At 58.1% G+C, this 17,421-nt stretch overlaps 2 protein-coding genes across 5 annotated transcripts; both read left to right on the top strand.

Moving 5' to 3' along the window:
* Positions 1–516: 516 nt before the first annotated feature.
* Positions 517–1,896, top strand: ZBTB12 (zinc finger and BTB domain containing 12). The gene has a single exon (XM_052648668.1). The coding sequence runs from the start codon at positions 517–519 to the stop codon at positions 1,894–1,896; it is 1,380 nt and encodes a 459-aa protein (XP_052504628.1).
* A 2,185-nt stretch (positions 1,897–4,081) lies between these two features.
* Positions 4,082–17,167, top strand: EHMT2 (euchromatic histone lysine methyltransferase 2). Of its 4 annotated transcripts, XM_052649415.1 has the most exons (28): positions 4,082–4,123; positions 4,770–4,836; positions 4,935–5,153; positions 5,254–5,507; positions 6,261–6,345; positions 6,446–6,486; positions 6,634–6,789; positions 8,370–8,507; positions 8,631–8,745; positions 8,892–8,993; positions 9,220–9,368; positions 9,459–9,602; positions 9,689–9,924; positions 10,004–10,186; positions 10,302–10,384; positions 10,891–10,997; positions 11,083–11,205; positions 11,292–11,393; positions 12,068–12,172; positions 12,277–12,431; positions 12,523–12,690; positions 13,294–13,438; positions 13,810–13,887; positions 14,219–14,334; positions 14,439–14,525; positions 15,986–16,064; positions 16,207–16,382; positions 16,697–17,167. In XM_052649415.1, the coding sequence occupies exons 1-28, from the start codon at positions 4,082–4,084 to the stop codon at positions 16,875–16,877; spliced, it is 3,636 nt and encodes a 1,211-aa protein (XP_052505375.1). In that variant the 3' UTR covers positions 16,878–17,167. The 4 variants fall into 4 exon arrangements, with proteins under 4 accessions (XP_052505375.1, XP_052505376.1, XP_052505372.1 ...); XM_052649416.1 differs by lacking the exon at positions 8,892–8,993; XM_052649412.1 differs by lacking the exon at positions 4,082–4,123 and having other exon boundaries at positions 4,557–4,836.
* The last annotated feature ends 254 nt before the right edge of the window (positions 17,168–17,421 follow it).

Genomic DNA, 17,421 nt, shown 5'->3' with positions numbered 1-17,421 from the left:
GTGAGCGGCGCGTGCACTCAGGGTCGTGGGGCGGGGGGGGCGTGCCAAGGAGCTCTGAACGTGGGGGGGGCGTGCACGGTGCGTGCAGGCAGGGGGGAGGACGTGAAAAGCGCATGCAAACGTGCAAGGGGGCGGCGGAGGAATGGGGCAGCGGGTAAAAGGGGCGGGGTGAGAAGAGGCTGCAACCCGGGCCACTCCAGAACCCGAGGCCTCTGCTCCCGCTTCTGCCGACCTTCCCCTGTGGGCGCGGGCTCGCCCCATCATCGCGGGCGGTAGGGCTGGGGGTGTGGACGCCGCTGCCCCGCCCCCGGGAACCACGCCTCCCTTCTCCCGAAGGGACAGCGCCTCCCCGGGGGCTGGGGAAACTGAGGAAGAGGCTTGAAGACTGGGTATCTGATGCTGGGGGGCCCTGCCAAGAATGGAAGTGCAAGGCCTGGAGCTTTGGCTTAGCAAAGCCAGAGACCTTTGTCTCTGACCGGTTTCCTTCCCAACCAGGGTTGCCCACCCCCCGCCACAATGGCCTCTGGGGTGGAAGTCCTGCGCTTCCAGCTGCCTGGCCACGAGGCCGCTACGCTGAGGAACATGAACCAGCTCCGCGCAGAGGAGCGGTTCTGCGACGTGACCATTGTGGCCGATAGCCTCAAGTTCCGCGGCCACAAGGTCATCCTGGCCGCCTGCTCGCCGTTCCTGCGGGACCAGTTCCTGCTGAATCCCAGCTCTGAGCTGCAGGTCTCACTGATGCACAGTGCACGCATAGTGGCTGACCTGCTCCTCTCTTGCTATACGGGCGCCCTGGAATTCGCCGTCAGGGATATCGTTAACTACCTGACGGCCGCGTCCTACCTGCAGATGGAGCACGTGGTGGAGAAATGCCGGAACGCCCTCAGCCAGTTTATTGAGCCCAAAATAGGCCTTAAAGAGGATGGGGTCAGCGATGCCAGCCTTGTGAGCAGTGTCAGTGCCACCAAATCCCTGCTCCCTCCTGCCAGGACCCCAAAGCCAGCCCCCAAACCCCCACCCCCGCCCCCTCTCCCCCCTCCACTCCTGCGGCCTGTGAAGCTGGAGTTCCCTCTGGATGAGGACCTGGAGCTGAAGGCCGAGGAAGAGGATGAGGACGAGGACGAGGACGTGTCTGACATCTGCATCGTCAAGGTGGAATCAGCCCTGGAGGTGGCACACCGGCTCAAACCTCCCGGGGGCCTCGGAGGAGGTCTGGGCATTGGAGGCTCTGTGGGCAGCCACCTTGGGGAACTGGCCCAGAGCAGCGTGCCTCCCAGCACTGTGGCCCCACCGCAGGGTGTGGTGAAAGCCTGCTATAGCCTATCTGAGGACGCGGAAGGGGAGGGCCTGCTCTTGATCCCTGGAGGCCGGGCCAGTGTGGGGGCCACCTCAGGCCTCGTGGAGGCAGCAGCGGTGGCCATGGCTGCCCGGGGGGCGGGGGGCAGCCTGGGGGCAGGGGGCGGCCGGGGACCCCTGCCCGGAGGCTTTTCCAGCGGAAATCCCCTAAAGAACATCAAGTGCACCAAGTGCCCGGAAGTGTTCCAGGGCGTGGAGAAGCTGGTCTTCCACATGCGGGCGCAGCACTTCATCTTCATGTGCCCGCGCTGCGGCAAGCAGTTCAACCACAGCAGCAACCTCAACCGCCACATGAACGTGCACCGCGGCGTCAAGTCGCACTCGTGTGGCATCTGCGGCAAGTGCTTCACGCAGAAGTCCACGCTGCACGATCACCTCAACCTCCACTCGGGAGCGAGGCCCTATCGCTGCTCCTACTGCGACGTGCGCTTCGCTCACAAGCCGGCCATTAGGCGGCACCTCAAGGAGCAGCACGGCAAGACCACAGCCGAGAACGTGCTGGAGGCTAGTGTGGCTGAGATCAATGTCCTCATCCGCTAGCGAGGCGGGCGCCGGGGCCCTGGGCGAAGTGGGGAGGGGCTCCCTAGTCCAGGAGAATAGGGGGGTGGGGGGTAGGGGGCAGGCAGGTACGGTGGGAGCCTGAGCAGACACACAGCAAGGGGCCGAAGATTCCTTGGAGAGAAGACCCTGCCTCTTCAGAAGGAAAGGATGGAGAGAGGGAGAGTTCTTTGAGAAGGCCAAGGGAATAGGGGGTCCCAGAGAAAGAGTTTCTTCTCTTGGAGATGCATGGATATGTGGAGGGAGGGAAAGGGGCTTATGGAATGAGGCGGGGGGGAAAAGACTGGAAAATGTTTTATTCCTGGCTAAGGCTGCCCAAGAAGAGGTTCTGACATTTCTTGATGGGGGAGGGGGTGGGTGGGAAGTGGGAGGGCATCTGGCAGGAGGCAGCTTACCTGCTCCTGCTTGGAACAGATCCTTGGGAGAGGGAGTGGTAGGGGGAAAGGATGACTGAATTCTGGAGAAGGGAAGGGGAGACAGTTCTTGCATGCTGGGGAAATGGGATGGGTACAAGGCTCACCAAATTATAAGGAGAACAAAATAAGATGGCAGGTAAGAAAATAGGGGGTGAGCAGCCTGGGTAGATACTGGGAAGTGGGGTACAAAAGCAAGAACTACAAATAGTGGTGGGGGTGGGGGGGTAGGGCACTTAGATGAGAGTACACAAGAAGGGCTGTTGGGGGGAGGGAGAGTAGTAGAGACTTATACAGTATTTTTTAAGAAAAAACGTATTTTTTAGGATTTTTTCTGGAGTTTGGGGTTTTAGTTTTTCGGCTTTTGTTTTCCACAAAATAAAAAAAACAAAAAACTTTTTTTTCTTTATACTGTCTGGCAACTGCGTGTAAATGACTATCCGACCTTAGACCATCTCACCCTCTGATGTCATTTGCTAAGTACTCAGAGGTCACAACTCATGCAGGTCTCATGCCTAAAGGAGCCTTGACAGGGGAAGGGAAATGTGACAGGTGGGCTCCTCTAGCCAGAGACCCTCCCAGTTCTGCATCCTCAACTTCTATCAGCTCCCAGCACAAGTGTTCAGTGATTTTTTGGCAGAGGTGTTAACATAACCTGCTCCAGTCGAGGAGCTGGGTATGACGGCTAGGGATGAGCTATAGTTGTGATCATTGTGCCCATTAAAATTGTAAGCAGAAGCCTCTGTTTGGGCGTTTAGTCTGGGGAAAGGGCTCATGTCCTGGAGAAAGCTAAAAACCACTGTTTGGATTCTGGTACGGAGAAGACTACAATTCCCACAAAGCTCTGAAATGGTTCTTAACCAAAGAGAACTACAGTTCCCAGAAGGCCTTGAAATGGCCTCAGGTGCCCTATATCCTAACCATTTGCCTGTGTCGAATATTGCAAGTACAGATATTTTCCAAACTTTGACCAGATGCAATACCTAAAGAGATGGTACCCTAAATACTGCTATCAAAGTTCTGTGTCTCGGTGTAATACCATTCGTACTTCCACTACTGGCTGGGCTATGACCCACGAAGTGCCTGGTATGCTTGTGAAGTTGTTTGGCGAAAAAAGGTTACTTACTAGAGTGTCTGCAGATAGTAATGACTCAGGCCTCTGAGGGCTTACCTGGATCCCTAGTGCACGTGGTGGCTTAACATGTCTGGCATAAACTGGAGAGACATTCAGCCCCAGGTTTTCAAAAGGGGTCGCTGCTCCAGGGTACACTGAAGCCGCATGCTAGGACCAGCTAAGACTAAAGGTGTCCTCCGCGCGTCCCCATCGCCCCCTTCCTGCTCGTTAGAGAAGCGAAGCCAAGAGGCCCAGGCTTCAGTCCAGTGACCCAGAAAACTAGAAAGCAATCAGAAGCGGGAGAAGCACACGCGGGTAGAATTGGATATACAGACTGCCGAGAGCCGGAAGGCTCAGACGCTCCGCTAATTACCTAAAAGCCAGGTGGGAGATGGAGAAGCCACACCTGGACCCAGGCGTGCCTCGCCTTCGGTTCCCAGCTGAGTGAGGCCAGGAAGGGCAGCAATTCTCCCCTGCCGCTCCCAGTTTAGGTCAGGAACTGCCATCTCCGAGGCCGCTCTCGGGGGAAAAATGGCCAGAAAGCGCGTAGTGGCTCCTTTAAGGCTCTTCTCAGCCCTCCCTCCCAACCCACGTGACCCGGGGCGGCCGCGCGCCGGCTCGGCCCCCCGCGCAAGCGGCGATGGCGGCGGCGGCGGGAGCTGCAGCGGCGGCGGCCGCCGAGGTGCGGAAGGGGAGGGGGAGAGGCGGGTGCATGCCCGCGCGCGCGCCCGGGGGAAGCGCGCGCCCGTGCAATGCTCCGGGGGTGCAACGGGGCCGGGGGGCCCGAGCGAGACTTGAAGCAATCCGGAGGGCCAGCACCGGGGGCGGATGAGGGGACCAGGGGGTGGGAGGTGGGGGGAGTGGGCACGGAGGCGCGCGTGCAGTCGCCGGCTGCCCCCGAGTGGGCGGCGGGCGCCGGGGCCCCAGGAGCACGCGCGAGGGGCACGAGGGGCCGTCCACCGGGCTGGGGGGCAGCGGGCGCTGGAGGGGTTGGTGCCCGGGGTCCCCGCGGCCTGGGGGACAAAGGGGGAGCGGCGCGTGCAGCCGGGAGGAGGGGGCGGGGCCGGGGCGCAGAGGCCCCGCCCCCTCCCCCTCCTCTCTTCTCGGCCCCTGAGATGCGGGGTCTGCCGAGAGGGCGGGGGCTGATGCGGGCCCGGGGGAGGGGTCGTGCGGCCCCTCCGGGCAGCCGAGGCCGCGGAAGGGGGGGAGCCCATAGAGGAAGAGGTAGGCCCCGGAGCCTATTCTCTCTACCCAGGGCCCAGGCGTCCTGGGCCCCCCAACTTCCTACCGGACTGACCAGCCCTCCTATCCCTTGTGTCCCCTCCCAGGGGGAGGCCCCCGGTGAGATGGGGGCGCTGGTGCTGGAGAAGGAGCCCAGAGGAGCCACCGAGAGAGGTGAGTGCAGCAGAAACGGGCCCTGTTGGACCTTCACCTCCCCCACAACACATGATCTCGTGAGCCCTTAGCCCTGGACTTTTTCTCTTCCATTACAGTTCATGGCTCTTTGGGGGACACCCCTCGTAGTGAGGAGACCCTGCCCAAGGCCAACCCCGACTCCCTGGAGACTGCTGGTCCCTCATCCCCAGCCTCTGTCACGGTCACTGTCGGCGATGAGGGGGCTGACACCCCTGTAGGGGCCACACCACTCATTGGGGATGAACCTGAGAATCTCGAGGGAGATGGAGACCTCCATGGGGGTCGCATCCTGCTGGGTGAGAGGCCGGGGGAGTCTGGGGAGGGGTGAGGTGGGGTAACTTCTGACTCTGCCTTCCCTCTTATCTTGTCTCCCGCCTGCCTGCCTGTGTTTTCCAGGCCATGCCACAAAGTCGTTCCCCTCTTCCCCCAGCAAGGGGGGTGCCTGTCCCAGCCGAGCCAAGATGTCAATGACAGGGGCCGGAAAATCACCCCCATCAGTTCAGAGTTTGGCTATGAGGCTGCTGAGTATGCCAGGCGCCCAGGGGGCGCCAGCAGCAGGGCCTGAACCCCCTCAGGCCACAGCCAGCCCAGAGGGGCAGCCCAAGGTTCATCGAGCCAGGAAAACCATGTCCAAACCAGGAAATGGACAGGTGAGGCTTAGGGGGATGGCTGTGGGGGTGGGAGAGACAGGGTAATTAACCATAAACCTCTGTGGGCTGCTTTTTATTTACAATTTAGCTTCAGGCCTTTTCTTACCCAATACGTGCCTGCTTCACATACTTACCAGGGGGCTACTGTATGTCAGATTCTTTACTGGGGCTTAATCTGTGAACATACCAGATGCCTATCTTCCTGGGGTTTGTGCTGTTAGGGAGAGGAGAGTAGAAGATACAAATGTTGAAAAGTTAATTCTGTCATCAATGTCTTAATTACTCTTGTGACAACAACTATAGAGACCTCAATCCACCTTTCCCTTCTACCTCAAAGCAAGCCCCAAGGGAACTTCTCCCTCCCTTCTTTGAAACCGTCCCTGCTGTTTTGAAGGTTTTACTGTGTATCTACGGAGAAGGAGACAAGGGAAGTGACAAGAGCCCCAGAATCTCAGAACCTTTATGACAGTGTTTTTAGGGCTCTGGATATCATGTTGTTCTGGGTTTGCTTTGCGTAGCTGTGATCAAGGCCTTAATTTGAGTTTTTCCATGTGCAAAGGAGGGGGCAAGGGGCCTGCTTCTTGAGTGTTAGAAGGGGGATTATGGCCTGACGTGGTTCTTACTGCCAGAGAATTTCGGATGGCGTTTCTGAGGTTGTGGCTCATCACCCCGCCCCAACCTGGGGCTCTCAGCTCATCCAAACAGAACCTTAGATGCTCCCTGACCCTAAGTGTGCTCCCTCTTGGCCCCCAGCCCCCAGTCCCTGAGAAGCGGCCCCCTGAAGTGCAGCATTTCCGCATGAGTGATGACGTGCACTCGCTGGGGAAGGTGACCTCAGGTCAGTCCCATCCCCCACCTGCCTGTGGCTTGCTATGGCCTGTGCTGAGGGCTTAGAGTGCCTCGGTCTCACTCCTTTCTCTCTCTCTCTCTCCTTCCAGATGTGGCCAAAAGGAGGAAGCTGAACTCAGGAGGTGGCTTGGTGAGCCGAGAGGGGCTGGGAACAGGGCCTCTCCCCCTGAGGGCTGCTCTGAGGCAGCCCCAGAGCTGGGGTTCCATCTTACCCTCCCGGGAAATGGGTTGGTGAGTGAGTGCCAGCAGCAGCAATTTTTCTTCAATCTTTTTCTAGTCAGAGGAGTTGGCTTCTACGCGGAGTTCAGGAGACGTGACCCTGGAGAAGGGGGACCCGGGGTCCCTTGAGGAGTGGGAAACGGTGGTGGGGGATGACTTCAGCCTCTACTATGATTCCTACTCTGTGGATGAGCGGGTGGACTCTGACAGCAAGGTGAGAGGGAGCCGGCCACGCTCCCAGCCATGCTGCCCCCGCATCCAGGGCTCATTGTCCAGTCTTGCCTGCCCCCCTTTTTCCTCTCTTTCCTTTTCTGAACACCCACTAGTTTCACTGCCCCGTACTATCTATAACTTATTTCCAGTGTGTGCTCTACCCCATACCATCCCCTTGTCCCTCTCCAGTGATAATCACCACCCTGGACTTGGGGTTTAACAACCTGTTTTATGGTTTATTTGTTGTTTGCTTGTTTATTCTTTTGCTTCTTGTTTGGTTTGTTTCACGTGTGTGTTTGCCCATGCAACATAATGCTTAGTCTTGCCTTTTACTTCTTGTTTGTTTTATCATGGAATCTTTCAGATACACAGAAAAAAATAGAATAGTGAGCCCCCAGGTGGCCATCACCCAGCTCGAAGGATTAGCAATACACTGCAGATCTTGACTCATCTCTTCCTCCCTAATACCCACACCTACTGGATTGGTTCAAAGCAAATAGCCAGGCACCATTTCCTTTTATCTAGAAACATTTCCATAAGTCTCTCTAAACATAAGACCTCTTTCTGTTTTCAAAAGACTTACAGATGTTTTGGGGGTTTTTTGGCTGAATCATGTGGCTTACAGGGATCTTAGTTCCCTAGCCAGGGATAGAACCCATGCTTCCTGCAGGGGAAGCATGGAGACCTAACCACTGGACCTCCAGGGAAGTCCCTACAAATGATTCTTTAATCCCATCACCTTGCTACCAATCAATCTTCGCATTTTCTCAGTTGTTTCATAAATGGGTTTTTGTTTGTCAAGTTTCAAAAGAGGTCCACACATTGATCTGATTATTTGTCTTAGGTTTCTCTTGGTATATAGGTTCCCTGCCTTCTAAAAAAAATATTTTTTTTGCCATTCGTTTGTTAAAGGAACCAAGTCGGTTGTCCTGCAGAATTCTTCACCCTTAGGAGTCGGCTGATTGGGTGGGAATTGACATGTAATTCTCTGTCCAGTGTTTCTTCCTGTAAACTCATAGATCTAGAAGTGTGATCAGACTCAGAGGCCTGTTAGTTTTCTTTTTAGTTTGGTAAGACTTGATAGCAGGTGCTTCATGTTGTATCATCAGATGTTGGACATTTGGTCTTTTATTAGTGAAGTTAAGATCAGTGGATTCAGACGATATCACCCTGATTTCATTATGGCATTTCTGATTAGCTTTTCGTGTAGTGTTTTCAGTCTCACGTGTTTATGAACTTCATAGAGTCTCATACTATACAGTTGTTATCTGGAACAACAACTTTTTTTTTCCCTGCTTACTATTATGTTGCAAGATCATCACATTTTTGCATATCACCATAGCACTGTGTTTTTCATTGCTGTATAACACGCCATAGCCCGTCTTTGTACCCAGCCTTTCCTTCCTCTCCTGTCCACAGTCACCTTCACCAGGGAACCATCCTTGGGGATTTATGGTTTTCTTGATCACACCTCCTTCTCTGAGTCCCAGGGGGATGTGTCCTACTCTGCCTCTCTCCCAAGTTCTCCCCAAGAGCGAGCTGTGGCCTGGGGTGGGGGCCACAGCTTTACCTCTCTTCCAGTCTGAGGTTGAAGCTCTGGCTGAACAACTGAGTGAGGAAGAGGAAGAAGAGGAGGAGGAAGAGGAGGAAGAAGAAGAGGAGGAGGAGGAGGAGGAAGAAGAAGAGGAAGATGAAGAGTCCGGCAATCAGTCTGACAGGGTAGGATGGGAGGCCGGCAGCCCCAGAGGAGTGGAGACTGCAGGACCGGAGGTCTGAGTCCTCCAAGGAGGGGGTTACGGACTGGGGGCCACCCGCCACCCTAATGCTCCTCCTCCTGCCCAGAGTGGTTCCAGCGGCCGCCGCAAAGCCAAGAAGAAATGGCGGAAGGACAGCCCGTGGGTGAAGCCATCACGGAAACGGCGGAAACGAGAGCCTCCGAGGGCCAAGGAGCCACGAGGTGAGGAGGCCCCTCTGCTTTGGGGTCCCCTCCTCCAGCCCCCTCCCGGCCCCCAGAGAGCGTGCATGCACACCCACGCTCCGCATGCACCCCCGCGTCCAGGCACCTGTGAGCTCGCACTCTCACTCTCTCTGTCTCTGTGTCAGGAGTGAATGGTGTGGGCTCCTCAGGCCCCAGTGAGTACATGGAGGTCCCTCTGGGGTCCCTGGAGCTGCCCAGCGAGGGGACCCTCTCTCCCAACCACGCTGGTAATTGCCAATTGCCGATTGCCGGGATAGGGAGCCACTAGGGGTGCCCTCAGGGCCAGAGGGAATGGGGAGGAGGGGGACCCCGCTGGAGCTGGGGTGTCCATGACCTGACCTTGGGGGTTCTGGAGCATGGAGGGAAAGTCAGGGTGGGGGTGAGAGGCCCCATGAGGGGTTCTGGTGGGTGAGGGGCTGGGCCGCCCTCAGCTCCCTGCTCCCTCTATCCAAGGGGTGTCCAATGACACATCCTCGCTGGAGACAGAACGCGGGTTTGAGGAGCTGCCCCTCTGCAGCTGCCGCATGGAGGCCCCCAAGATAGACCGCATCAGCGAGAGAGCGGGGCACAAGTGCATGGCCACGGAGAGCGTGGACGGAGAGGTGGGCCCGGGGCACTGGCCGGCGAGATGCCAGGGCAGCCGGCCCCGGAGCCCAGCCTCACCTCTTGTCACCCGGCCTCGCCGCCCACAGCTGTCCGGCTGCAATGCTGCCATCCTCAAGCGGGAGACCATGAGACCGTCCAGCCGCGTGGCCCTGATGGTGCTCTGTGAGACCCACCGCGCACGCATGGTCAAACATCACTGCTGCCCCGGCTGTGGCTACTTCTGTACGGCGGTGAGTGACCAGCAGGGCAGCCAGGCGGCATGCCCCACAGGGGCAGGGGCTCCCGGAGCCTGACTGCGTTGTTTCCTTGCCCCTAGGGCACCTTCCTGGAGTGTCACCCTGACTTCCGTGTGGCCCACCGCTTCCACAAGGCCTGTGTGTCCCAGCTAAATGGGATGGTCTTCTGTCCCCACTGTGGGGAGGACGCATCTGAGGCCCAGGAGGTGACCATCCCCCGGGGGGATGGGGTGACCCCACCAGCTGGCACTGCAGCCCCCGCTCCCCCACCCCTGGCCCAGGATGCCCCCGGGAGAGCGGACACTTCCCAGCCCAGGTACTGGCTTCGCCCTTGCCTTCTGTCTCTTCCCTGCGCGGTCCCCATCTGCCCTAGACATTCGAACATTCTTCCACAGTGCCCGGATGCGGGGGCAAGGGGAGCCTCGGCGTCCACCCTGTGACCCTCTGGCCGACACCATCGACAGCTCAGGGCCCTCCCTAGCCCTGCCCAACGGGGGCTGCCTCTCAGCTGTAGGGCTGCCACCAGGGCCAGGCCGGGAGGCCCTGGAGAAGGCCCTGGTCATCCAGGAGTCGGAGAGGTGAGTAGGGGTTGCACGCGTGGGCGCAGCCTCTGGGACTGGGGCTGGGGCTGGGAGCGTGGATCCGTGGCTCTTGGGACTGATACTTGAATCTGAGGGGCCCTCTCCCCGGCAGGCGGAAGAAGCTCCGGTTCCACCCCCGGCAGTTGTACCTGTCCGTGAAGCAAGGGGAGCTGCAGAAGGTGATCCTGATGCTGTGTGAGTGTAGCCCTCGTTCATTCAGCAGACCCTACCTGCGCGCTGCTCATGTGCCCATCCCTGGGCTCGGAGCCAGGAGGGCAGCCATGAGGGACACGGTCTTTGCCCTGAAGGACTAGGCCGGTAGGGGACGCAGACACACAGGTCGCCCGTGATGATGGGGACTGTGGTGGCGATAAGCGCAGAGGCCCTGGGCCCTGTTCTGAGAGCTTATACACTTTCACTCGCTTGTATCTTCCCAGTGGAGACTCAGAGCGGTGAATTGGCTTGCCCAGTGCACAGGGTACTGAGGGGCTGGGGCCATTTGAACTTGGGCAGAGCTGGTGCTCTTAACGTCTACTCTCATGAGGCTGTGCCACGGTGGATGTGAGCACAGGGGAGGCCCAGGAGGCACCCCTGACCTGGCCTGGGGTCCTGAGAAGCCTTCCTGAACGAGATGCCACCCACCCCCTCGCTTGCTCACCGCGTGTCCCTCCCTCTCCCGGTGTGGTGGGCTCTCCCCACAGTGGACAACTTGGACCCCAACTTCCAGAGTGACCAGCAGAGCAAGCGCACACCCCTGCACGCGGCTGCCCAGAAGGGCTCTGTGGAGATCTGCCATGTGCTGCTACAGGTCAGCGTGGGCCCCACCTGGGACCGCAGCACCCCACCCCACCCCACCCCAGCCCCTCCCTGGTGCCAACAGACCTTCCATGCAGGCTGGAGCCAACATCAATGCTGTGGACAAGCAGCAGCGGACGCCGCTGATGGAGGCCGTGGTGAACAACCATCTGGAGGTGGCTCGCTACATGGTGCAGCGCGGGGGCTGCGTCTACAGCAAGGTGCGTGGCCAGACAGGCCCGGGCCGGGCTCAGGGGCCGGGCCTGAGGTGCCAGCCTGAGGACTCATCTGCCCGCGTCTCCCCCAGGAGGAAGACGGCTCCACCTGCCTCCACCACGCCGCCAAAATTGGGAACCTGGAGATGGTCAGCCTGTTGCTGAGCACAGGACAGGTGGACGTCAACGCCCAGGTCAGCAGCCTGGTCCCCTTTCTCCCTCATCTGACCTCTGACCCTTTCCCTGCATGTCACACTGTTCCAACCTGTTCCTATCTCTTTTCCCTGCTTCACTTGTATTTCTTTTCATTCTTTTCTGGTTCTTTTTGTTTTTCTTTACCAGTTTTCACTTGCTGCCTTAGTGTCTGGAACTGGCCAGTATTAACTCTGTTTTTCACCTGTTGGAGGTGATTTAGTCTGTGTTCTCCTTGATCTTTGAGCCGTTCCATCCTTTGTCCAGAAGAAGCCCCTTGCCACAGGCTTCTGTGGCTTTGAACTGATCCAGTAGCCTTTGAGAGCATCCTTGTCAGCAGCTGTCCTGCGCCAGACTCAGACTCTACCACTTTCTAAGAAACTCTGGTCCCTTTAAGTGGGAAATATTTTTTTGGAGACTACAACAATCTGTGTACCTGGAGGTGGTTATTGCTCTTGGGGTCCCTGCTTCTCTTGGGAGTGGGTAGATCTAGGAAATATTTTTTAGAAAGAGAAAAATTGCTTTGCAGTCATGAGCAGTAGACACTATTAGTCCCAGTTTATAGATGAAGACACTGAGACCCAGAGAGCTTGAATACCTGCCCCAGGGCGCCACTGCCTGTGGGTGGTGGAGCCATGACTCTGTGTGAGCAGGGCCCTTCCCTCCCCGCCCCCAGGACAGCGGCGGGTGGACCCCCATCATCTGGGCTGCAGAGCATAAGCACATAGAAGTGATCCGCATGCTTCTGACACGGGGCGCGGATGTCACTCTCACCGACAACGTGAGTGAAGGGTTGGTGGGGATGCCGGAGGCGGGCTCAGTCCTGCCCTGCGCCTGAGCTAGCTGCCGGCTGGGCTCAAGCCTCGCCCCCTTCCGCCTCCACAGGAGGAGAACATCTGCCTGCACTGGGCCTCCTTCACCGGCAGCGCTGCCATCGCCGAGGTCCTCCTGAACGCCCGCTGTGACCTCCATGCTGTCAATTACCATGGGGACACGCCCCTGCACATCGCGGCCCGGGAGAGCTACCACGACTGCGTGCTGTGAGCCCCCCACCCCCGCACACACACCCCCACACACCCCTCTGCCACCTCTCACGGCCAGGCGCCCCACAGGCTCCCTGTCCCCTCCCAGGTTATTCCTGTCACGTGGGGCGAACCCTGAGCTGCGGAACAAGGAAGGGGACACGGCGTGGGACCTGACCCCCGAGCGCTCCGACGTGTGGTTTGCCCTCCAGCTCAACCGAAAGCTCCGGCTCGGGGTCGGGAATCGGGCCATCCGCACAGAGAAGATCATTTGCCGGTGAGCCTGGGCTCTCTCCGCACACAGAGCCCCCTCCCCAGGCCCCTTGGAGCCTCAGAATCCCCAGAACCACCTCCATCCCCCCTGCAACATATACAGCTAGGGTTGGCAGATACAGCAAATAAAAGTAGACATCTGGCTAAATTAGAATTTCAGGTGAGCAACGCATACTTTTTTAATGTTTAAGAGTGTTCTGAGCAGTATATTTGGGACATGAAAGTGAAAGTGTTAGTCACTCAGTCCTGTCCAACTCTGTGACTTCGTGAACTATAGCCTCCCAGGCTCCTCTGTCCATGGGATTCTCTAGGCAAGAATACTGGACTGGGTTGCCATGCCCTCCAGGAGATCTTGCCAGCCCGGGGTTCGAACCCAGGTCTCCCGCATTGCAGGTGGATTCTTTACTGTCTGAGTCACCAGGGAAGCGCTGTACTAAAAAAGTTATTTCCTGATTATCTGATCTGAAATTTAGATTTTTAACTAAGTGTACTGCCTTTGACCTGGTACCCCCAGAACATCCTCTCCCCTCCCCCAGCCCTCTCCTTGCTCGTAAGGAAGCCCTCACCCCATGCTCTAGCCACCCAGCTCCATCTCCCCTCCTGCCAGAGACGTGGCTCGGGGCTATGAGAACGTCCCCATCCCTTGTGTCAATGGTGTGGACGGGGAGCCCTGCCCCGAGGATTACAAGTACATCTCAGAGAACTGCGAGACATCCACCATGAACATTGACCGCAACATCACCCACCTACAGGTGAGTGTGGGGCCCTGGGACCAACTCCCACAGGGGCACCCAGAGCCACCAAGTGGAGCCGGGCAGGTTGTGGGCCAACAAGGGCGCCTGGCCAAGGTGGTGGGGCTGAAAGGGACCTCTGGTGTGGGCTTGCATCCACCTGGGGAGGGGGACCTTTTTCTAGGACACATGAAGGTGTCGCATGGGCTCATGGTGGCCCTAGAGATACCCCTGTCAGCAGCATCCTGATTCCCCCGCATCCTGGGACCATCACCACCACGCCTTACAGTGTGGACCCTAGAGAAAGGACAGCAGTTGGGGGGGCTTTAGGGGGGAAGCCGAGTCGCCTGGGCCGATTCTGAGGGCTGAGCTGACCCTACCTCCCGCCCCAGCACTGCACGTGTGTGGATGACTGCTCCAGCTCCAACTGCCTGTGTGGCCAGCTCAGCATCCGCTGCTGGTATGACAAGGTGCGTGCCCTGGCCACCTACCCATCCACTCCTCCGGAGCTGGCCTCTGACACCAACCCCCTGGGGCCTTGTCCCTTGCTTTCTGTCCTGTGGGGAAAGTAGCAGAGAGAGCAGGGCGAGACCCAGGACTCCTAGGACGTTGCCAAGCCAGAGACGTATACGCAGATCAAGGGCGATGGTTGTGGGTTTCCTGTTGGATGAACTCAGAGTATATGTGGCCTCCCTGAGTCTGGGGTGGGGTCAGTGGTGGATTTTTTGGTGAAGTCTTGGGAGTCCTGGGCAGCTGAGGGGAGCATCACACAAAAACCACTGTCCTCTCCCTCTACCCCAGGATGGGCGGCTGCTCCAGGAATTTAATAAGATCGAGCCCCCGCTGATTTTTGAGTGTAACCAGGCGTGCTCCTGCTGGAGAAACTGCAAGAACAGAGTTGTCCAGAGCGGCATCAAGTGAGTCCCTGCCCCTCGGCCCTCCTCACCCCCCTTTCTCCCTCCTCTCCTTTGGGAAGCTTCCACGTCACCCCCCTCAATACCATCCTCTCTCCCACCACCAGGGTGCGACTGCAGCTCTACCGAACAGCCAAGATGGGCTGGGGGGTCCGTGCCCTGCAGACCATTCCCCAGGGTACCTTCATTTGCGAGTGAGTGGTTGAGGGGGAGGGGTACTCTGGCTCTTGGGGGCAAAGGGCTGGGTGTGGGGCCACGGCTGACTCCCAGGCATCCCTCTCTGCCCTCCTCCCTAATGGGTCCACCTGGCCTGCCTCCTCTGACCGCCATCCCCGAGCCTCCACTCTGCCCAGGCCACAGGGCCTGCGTCTTTCCCTCCCCTTCAGTGTCTTTCTGAGCCTCACACTCCCTCTCCCCTGCCCTTCTCAACTGGGGAAAGCCCCAGTTTTAACAGACCAGGGTTGAAGCCCCATTCTGCCACTGGGAGTCCTCGGCCAAGTTCGCAACCACTTTGAGCCTCCTCCTTCTTGTCTGCAAAATGGAGGTGATGACAACTACCCTTCCGTCCACCTCCTCAAGGGCCTCAGGCCTGTCCGTCTGCCAGTTCTTTCTCTTCCCAGCATCTATAACTTCTCCGTGTCGCCCAGCTTTTACCTCATGGTCTTCAAACTTAATCTTCTTTGGCTTAAAAAAAAAAAGTCATTCAGCCCTATGTGGCTATTTAAGAAACCATTCATTTTTCCTCCATCATGTCATCTCTCAGTTTGACTCAGATAAGCGGCCTCTTCCTGCTGGGTCTCAGTTTCACCCCCATCCACTCCCTGCTCATCCCTGCCCAGATCTGCCTCTGCCCTCTCCCTCTGCTTCCTCTCGTCGGTCCACACACCCCGAACCCTGTGTCTCAGTCTGCATTCTCCTGGCATCTGCCACCCCCTTAGCTCTGGCTCCCATGACACTAGCCTTACCCGCAACTCATCCTTTTTTCCTCTTCACCAGCTCCTCTCCCTCCGTTTTCCAAACGTGAGTGCTTCCTCCCCAGCTCTTCACAGCTCCTGGGGCTGCATCCCTTCCTGCAGTTCTCACCTCTCTCCTGTCCTCAGCCCGACCTTGCCCCACCTGCTGGGTGATTTCCTCATCCTCCCCACGTCCACGCCTGAACAGATTCCCACCCAGGCCCACTGCCAAGATGCTCATCCCTTCACCCTGGAGGTTCAGCATTTCCCTGCTGCCCCGAATCATCCTCTGGTGCAGCTTGACCCTTCCCTTTAGCTTCCCCACCGCTGCTACCCCAATGGCCTCACACTTCTCACCCCTGCCCCACACTGTCTGTCCTACCTGTTGGTCTAGCTGTCCCGGGGGGACCCCAACTGCCCAGAGTTTGTCCTATGTGTACTCTCACATGCCTGTGTCCCCAGGCTCCTCTTCCTGATCCCCCTTCTGGATGGGGACCTCCCACCCCCTCCCTCCCAGGTCATGTCTCCTATCCTTGGGTCACCCACCCCAGCCATGTGGATCTGTGAGATTCACAGACAGTGACTAGGGCAGCTGACAAATGGTGGAAGAGGAATCCCAGGCTGTGGGGAGAGACAGGGCCTGGAGCCTACTTCCAGTAACTCCCTGCTCACCTCCAGAACCACCACTTCCTGCCCAACAGGTATGTCGGAGAACTGATCTCTGATGCCGAGGCTGATGTGAGAGAGGACGATTCTTATCTCTTCGACCTGGACAACAAGGTGGGCAGGAGACCCCCTTGCCCTCCTCCTCTCAAGCAGCAGATGGAAACCTGGGGAGGAGGGACCAGGTGATCAGTGGGGCAAGGAGGTTGGCCAGCCAGCAGGGTGGTGGTAGATGTGATGAGTGATGCTCCCCCCTCAGGATGGAGAGGTGTACTGCATCGATGCCCGTTACTACGGCAACATCAGCCGCTTCATCAACCACTTGTGTGACCCCAACATCATCCCCGTCCGGGTCTTCATGCTGCACCAGGACCTGAGATTTCCACGCATCGCCTTCTTCAGTTCCCGAGACATCCGGGCCGGGGAGGAGCTGGGGTGAGGCCTCCTGAGGCTCAGCCAGGGGTGTGGGAGATGTAGCAAGCCCCAGACCAAAAGCAGAAGGCTGGCAAGTGCCTGGTTTCCAGGCATAGATTAGAGCAGAGCCTCTCTGAAGTCACTGTAGACAGTCCTGGACCTCACGGAGTTTGAGTTAGTAGGTTTGGGGTGGGTCGTGAGAGCCTTCACTTCTAACAAGCTCCTGGCATTGCCAGGGCATTTGAACCTAGGAGGGCTTAGAGCCCCTCTGAAGATGAGAGTGGGTGCTCTGGAGTGGGTCTGGACTCCACAAATCTCTTGTGCTCCTCTGACAGGTTTGACTATGGTGACCGCTTCTGGGACATCAAAAGCAAGTACTTCACCTGCCAGTGTGGCTCTGAGAAGTGCAAGCACTCGGCTGAGGCCATTGCCCTGGAGCAGAGCCGCCTGGCCCGCCTGGACCCACACCCTGAGCTGCTGCCTGAGCTCAGCTCCCTGCCCCCCGTCAACCCCTGAGATCGGACCACAGCTGCTGTCCCACCCCTGGACAGCCACCAGCTCCGTAGCTACTTCAGCCGCTTGCCCACAGCCCACGCCTGGGGGCTTTTACCGTCTCCTCTCTCCCTTACCCTTTCACACATTCACAGCCAGCTCCCAGCCAGGCCCTGGAGGTCTGACAGCCCCTGTCTCCCAGAGCTGGTTCTTTCCTGGGAGGGTGACTTCAGGGCTGGCCACCCCTCCCCCCGCGAGTCTCCCCCCAACCCCCGTTCCCCACCCTCAACTGAAGTTTGATGAAATTGACCCTCTGTGCTAATTGGTTTCCTTTGTTCTCAATAAATGTTGGGTTTATAATAAACTGGATGATTGTTGACGGAAAAGCACACACAGCCTGAGGGAATGTGGGTCCAAGGGGCAGAAAGGGGATGGGAAGGGGGCTGGGCAGGTGTGGCTTGTGTGGATAGCCCTCTAGGGGAAGGGTAAGGTTGGGGGGGGGATTACTGTGGGGCAGAGTCTAGTCTAGGGTAGGTCTCACCTCCACACTTCCGGTAGGAGGGCGTGG

Source organism: Budorcas taxicolor, chromosome 11, assembly GCF_023091745.1.
Source record: "Budorcas taxicolor isolate Tak-1 chromosome 11, Takin1.1, whole genome shotgun sequence".
NCBI lineage: Eukaryota > Metazoa > Chordata > Mammalia > Artiodactyla > Bovidae > Budorcas > Budorcas taxicolor.
Note: the sequence above shows the minus strand (reverse complement) of the source record. Positions and strands in the feature narration are given on the sequence as shown.

Coding starts and splice junctions, on each gene's coding strand:
- ZBTB12 (XM_052648668.1), top strand. CDS start 517: ATGGCCTCTGGGGTGGAAGTCCTGCGCTTCCAGCTGCCTGGCCACGAG.
- EHMT2 (XM_052649412.1), top strand. CDS start 4,557: ATGCGGGGTCTGCCGAGAGGGCGGGGGCTGATGCGGGCCCGGGGGAGG. Junction 11,394..12,067: donor AGGTGGACGTCAACGCCCAG/GTCAGCAGCCTG, acceptor CCCCGCCCCCAG/GACAGCGGCGGGTGGACCCC. Junction 16,065..16,206: donor TCTTCGACCTGGACAACAAG/GTGGGCAGGAGA, acceptor CTCCCCCCTCAG/GATGGAGAGGTGTACTGCAT.